Source organism: Netta rufina, assembly GCF_964035555.1.
Source record: "Netta rufina genome assembly, chromosome: 6".
Classification (NCBI taxonomy): Eukaryota; Metazoa; Chordata; class Aves; order Anseriformes; family Anatidae; genus Netta; species Netta rufina.
In genome coordinates this window covers 11,216,557-11,222,629 of record NC_140129.1, presented here as the reverse complement: position 1 = coordinate 11,222,629, position 6,073 = coordinate 11,216,557, and the positions used below count along the sequence as shown (strand labels likewise).

The window sequence follows — 6,073 nt, the reverse complement described above, 5'->3', positions numbered from 1 at the left end:
AGGAAGAAGAAAATCTGACCATGTACAAAAGCAGAGCTGGAATTTCTTCACAGGCTGGTGGTTGGTTCCACAATGGGAATTTTGGTCTTTTTCATGTGAGACCATAAAAGCTTTGCCCAGAATTATCATCCCTCCACTGGAAGTCGGTGCTTCACTTAAGATTTATGACGGGGAAAGGCCATCTCCCTCAGGCTGTGCAGCAAGCCCTGCTCATCCCACACGTTCACCTCTCTTATCCTTGCATGGCCCTTTCATTTTGCTGCTGTTCCCTGTTACTGTAACATGGCTCAGTCATACCACGTTGTTGCCTTTTACATTGTGATTTCTTATTTTCTGTAGTATTTTTTATACAGGAATATGCTAAGGCTCTTCTAAGAGTACTATTCTCTGCCCTGCTCCTGGTTTGAAGGCACTGAGAGGTGTATGCATCTCCTCTGCATCTCTCCGTTTGGCTCTAGGGGACTTCACAGTACCTGGAGACCCACAGATCATCCCCAGGGAGCCAGGCGTGTCTAGCACAGGCTGTGTGAATGCTTCAATAAATCAATAAGCCTCGATTAAAAACATGCATGTTGCTGGGCTGATTAAGGACGGCTTTTGTAAGAAGGTTGTTCTGCACCTTGGCAGGAGCAGGATATCCTGGAACTCCAGCTCACGTCCATGCCCAGCCACTGTGCAAATACAGAGGTATAAAGGGACCTTGCCTTACCTGGGCAGGGGGCAGAGACAGCAACAAGGACACTCCAAGGCATCAACGGGAGCCACCAGGTGAGAGACCAGTTCCATGGAAGTGGCTTTTTAGGCTTGTTGTTGAGGAGGACCAGGCATTTCTTCCCCATCAGTACAGCTGCTCTTTGTGGGTGGGCTGCTGCTAGATTTAATTGCTGATGATTAGACCAGTGAACAGCACCCAGGTGAGGACTGCTTGGCCAAGCCAGGTAACATACACAGAGATCTCATGTGTTGAAAAGGATGGCTGGCAGGACAGACGGCACCTGCTGCCCCATGGCTGTTTCAGCCTACTTTTCCCAAGTCACCCAGCAGGCTCCAGGTGCATTCAGACAGAGCTGACCTTACCTGCAATGCTCCTCTGCCACCCTACCTCCCACCAGAGCTATCTGGAGCTCTGGCTGACCTATGCTGGGCTGAATATACAGACCACTTCAGAGTGGATTGAGCAGCTTATCTCTACGCGGGTGAGTGTCAAGAAAAATGCACACAAATGCTGAAATTCAGCAGCAAGGCAAGCTACAGAGTTAAGCAGTTGTTGCTGCTGTAGATAGATGCAGTTTTCTATTGGTGAGATCAACCAGCTAGACAAACCCTCAGAATCACTTTAAACATTCCCTAAGCTTTTGCTCTGACACCTGGAGGTTAGACTATTTCTAACAGGGAGATGAATGTTTTGGGGGCTTCTTTCCAGTATTTGCCAACTTCTGCCCAAGTCAACCCTTTCTCTCTCAGCCAGAAGCATGCACAGCTTTCTATTACTGTGCTCCCTCCTTCTCTGCAATGCCGTAATGGTAGCTGCACAGGAAAAGGTTCAGAAGCTGCGCAAAGAAGAGGAGGGTAGCCCCGCTCAGATACGGATCCCACAGACTCTCTCTCGAGGTGAGTGACCGGGATGCATGAGGCAGCCCCGAAGCACTCGTATTTCCCTGTCACAGCACCTAGCATGTACCTCGAACCGCTCATCCAAGCAGGATATGTTCTGAGAGCAGCAGCTGGGAGCCCTGTTGCATTCAGTAAGGGAGAAGTCTTCACGCTCTGTACTTGGGAACAGGCACAGATTCTTTGCTCCAAACCTGGGCTGAAGATGGAGCCAGGAGCCAGGCTGTTAGGCTGGCTGCTGATCAGCTTTTCAGAAGCTGCGCCCAACAGGCAGCCCCACCAGCAGCTCTCAACCCTCCCAGACCATGCTAAGTTGGCAGGAGGCTGCAGTCTCAGAGCCAAGCAGCAGCCAGCTCAATTTTTCTGCTGTCCTTTTTCCTGCCAGCATCATAGGTCAGCAGGTACATCCGCTTTCCATGAGTTATGCAGCTCATGAGCAGGGCACTGATTGGAAGGGGTTCCAAGCTTTGCTCCATCAGGTGAGCACATCCAGGCACATCATGCCAAAAGCACGCTTGCATCCCTACCCACCCTAACGCCAGCCCACCAATCCCTTACTGCAGGATGCAAACAGGGAGCCTGGGTTGACATTTTGGGAGAGTGTTCAGGGAGGAACTCAGGGCCCCAGTTTATAATGGGCTGGAAATACCTGTCTGTAATCCTAATCCATCATCTGAAACCCGGGAAAGGTGGCACTTCAGCTCCCTCTCCCTGTCATCTGTTTCTTTATACCTTTCTGCTTGGGACTCTCCTGGTACCCACAAGAACTTGCAGGGGTCTGGCTACCCTGAAGGAAGGGGTGTAGTTTGTGGCACCTGCACTCATGTGTGACTTCCAGCAGAATGTCCTCATCCAAACTGAGCAGTAAATTAACTAAAGGTTCTTTCAACAGGCTGGGGAGATGACATTGAGTGGGTGCAGACATACGAAGAAGGTCTAGCACGATCAAAACACAGGTAAATCCTCCATTCTTCCTATGCCTCTTCATACATTCAACAAAACAGAACAAAGCTGTGCTCTAACGTGATGCTCAGACTGGGCACTGTGCAAGCAGCGTTCACCTGTATGGTAGAGGCTGAACGAGATTTTGGTGGGAGCTCACCTTCTGGGAGATCGTTTTCTAGGGCTGAGTCTCACATCCTTCTCCAAATCTTTTCTAATCTGCTGCCCTGGAGCAGCAGGTGGTTTTTCTAACATGCTCCTGGAGCAGCTTAGTGGTTTGACTCCTTGTAAGTGCTGTTTGTAAGAGCCCTGAATTGCCTCCCCACTCCTTTCTTGCAATGTCATTTCAGCAAGAAGCCACTGATGGTTATTCACCACTTGGAAGAGTGTCCCTACAGCCAAGGTGAGCAAAGCAAGCCTTTCCGGACAACACTGGGGATGTAAATCTCTCAAGCCATGCACATTCATGATGTGTTCTGTCACTGAGAAGGAACTCTCTCCATACATCAGCATTTCAGTGCCCCAAGGACTAAACATCTTCTGCATTTTACTTTACTACAACCAAGTCCTCCAAACTTTCTGTGATATGCACATGTCAGAAAAGTCTTGCTTTACTGGTAGGTTTATGATCAACTTAAGGTACCGCAAGACCATGAAAAGCAGTGATTCTTGTTTGTTTTTTTTTTTCTTCCCCCACCCAAATAAAGCTTTTTTTTTTTTTTTTTTTTTTTTAAGCTTTGAGGAAGGCATTTGCTTCCAGCCCAGAGATCCAGCAGATGGCCCAGGAGGACTTCATCATGCTTAATCTGGTGGTAAGCTTGTAATTTAAAATATTAATCTAAATGTTTACCAGGGAGTGGAGTAATCCATATTAATAGTAGAAATGGATTCTCTTTGCACAGCTTTGAAGCTGTATTTGAAACTCTCTGGTTTGCAGAACACCATCACAGCTCCTGCTTGGAGAGATGGCAGGGAGACACTTTCATACACACACTTATTGGTATGGAAATACCATTCTGTATACTGCAAACAAGTAATACACTGATAAAGGTTGTTTGTTTTTTTCTTTAAAAAGTCATCAGGCTTTCTCAGTCACCTGCCTGGTGTTTCTGTCCTCCCCAGGCATCTAACATGGGACAGCTTGGACAGAACAGGGTAACTCCCCACTTGATCACACCAGAATTGAAACTAGCTTAGCTGGTTCAGTCCATTTCTAGCACTTGGAGGAGCTTTTTGACAGTTACCCTTCACTAAAAGAGGTTATTTATCTGACAGCATTCCAGCAGTGATGACAACATGGCACCCGATGGCCATTACGTCCCTAGGATCCTCTTTGTGGGTGAGTCTCTGGATCCAGGGGAACAATCACAATAAAACAACCATTTGGCAGCATTTTGTCCTGTATGGTCTCCACTGAATTCATGTTACTCCAAGTAATAGCTTACATTCTTTTCAGCACTAAAGCTGTGAGAATAGCCCAGACTTTCAAAAGGAACATCTCATGTTGAGAAGCCCAAATCAGGCCTTATTTCACATTACTTCTTTAGCAGCTAAAGTCAAACATCCAAAAAACACTACCACCTTTTTAAAGAAAAAAACAGGACCGTGACAGGCTCACTCCACTGGTGGAAACAAACAGCATGTCACTCGTATTAACAATGAGCATACATCCTCTAAGAGTCTGGTCCTGTCTGTGACACCCTACACCTGAACACAGCCCCTTACTATAAGCCTGTCCTCAGATGAATGGCGGAGGCTCTGTCCAAGCCCGGTGCTTCAAGATTACCTTTCCGCCAATCAACACCACTGTAAAAGGCCTCAGATTTTTCTCTTCCCTTATTATTTGCCATTGCCTCACTTCATAAGCTGTGTATTACTAATGTCCTGCTTTTTTTTTTTTTTCCTCTCTCAAGACCCTTCTTTGACAGTTCGAGCTGATCTAACTGGCAAATATGGGAACAGGATGTACGCTTACGAACCAGAAGATATTTTGACCTGTGAGTGAAATAAATTGATTCCCTTTTTAACCACATAAAGTTTACACAAAACAAATACAGGTAAAGGAAGGCTATATAAGAGAATCTTGAGAAATACTGGGTCAGTTTCCGTAGTAAGATCCATTCTCAGCACTTCAGAAACATGATATAAATTTGGTCCAAGCATCATCTGGGAAGACAATGTTGAATATTTCTGAAGAACAGGGCACTAAACTATGGGGAGTTGTCCTTGGTGTCTGAACCTCTGAGGACTGTTAGGGAACTGGTGGAGTTTTCAAACACTGTAGTTTTGCCCCCAAAACCCACCTGCTTTGGTCAAAGACATTTGCAGACTTCAGTGCACTGCTGCTCTGCTTCATAATCTGAACCACTGAAGTTGTTTCAATCCAGTCCTAGGGGTAAACAAGGTTTAAAAATACGTACTCCACTGAGGACTGAAGTTAATGCCTATGGGTTGGTGTCTCTACACACCCCTCTCCTGGCTGTCCACTTCATTAACACTTAGAAAACTGCATTTTTCTGAGGTCTCAACCCCTAGATCATAGTAAATTGGGGTAAACCAGATTCAGAAATTATGGGTAACCAAAACGCATTTCCACAGACAAGCAGGATAACAATGAGGCTGTGATTTGGGTTCACAGTCCTCTATTTTTTCCACTTCAGCAGTACACAGATTTTTGCCTGGCACTCAGACAAAGCTTTGAAGCTCAAAGGACACCTGCAGAGGAACACAGAAAACAACATCTGTGCAACCTGTGAACTGCACTAAATGAACCCCAATCAGTATTTCAATGGCACTTTGTCACTCGACTACTAAAACAGTATAATATTTGTTACCAAAAATAGTCCAAAAAAAAAAAAATCTCTTAAGCCAGTTATTTAATATTTTCTAGCAGCTAATTCCAGTCAAAACTTTGCTGCTGAGAATAAATAACTAGTCAAAACTACCCATTAAAATTGAAAGAAATATTAAGACTTTTTAGAAGTCCAGCTGTCCTGAATAGCTTTAATTTCTGATTTTTGAGCTCTACAGATATAGGAACTTCTCCTGTCATCTTTAGTAACTTCAGTGCTCTCTCCACAGTGATTGAAAACATGAGACAAGCAAAGTTGCTTCTGCACACAGAGCTCTGAGTAAGGGGCACCAATGACCTGCACACACACAGGTGGAAAGAGCAGCCCCGGGAGCACTGAGGAACATTACTGCAGATTTATATTCATTAATAGAAAATAATTTTGTCTACAAACACTTCTTCACCCCAATTATAAGTTTGAAAAGGATACTTATATCATAAATGCATTTTCTAGGTTTGCCCCGTGACTGACTAGCTTACTTGTACTTGTAGAAGTTGCGCTGTGGAAAAACTGCTCTTTTCTAAGCCACAGGTCTTTTAGTTTGGGGTTATTTTTCATTTCCACAAAGGAGCAGAAGCAGTTACTGGAAAAAAAAAAAAACAAAAAACAATTTGTTTGGAAGCAGGCAAAAGTTCCAATGACATCTGTGAAGAAACCAGGGCTGAAGA

The 6,073-nt window shown here is 45.0% G+C and overlaps 1 protein-coding gene across 1 annotated transcript; it reads left to right on the top strand.

Annotated features, from left to right (window-relative positions):
• Positions 1–1,472: 1,472 nt before the first annotated feature.
• Positions 1,473–5,684, top strand: LOC311210640 (anterior gradient protein 3-like; the record flags this gene model as incomplete). The annotated part of the gene is made up of 7 exons (XM_084288645.1): positions 1,473–1,611; positions 2,504–2,567; positions 2,904–2,956; positions 3,289–3,365; positions 3,829–3,892; positions 4,467–4,550; positions 5,635–5,684. 7 exons carry the CDS (start codon positions 1,473–1,475, stop codon positions 5,682–5,684), a joined length of 531 nt encoding a protein of 176 aa, XP_084144771.1.
• Between the last annotated feature and the right edge of the window lie 389 nt (positions 5,685–6,073).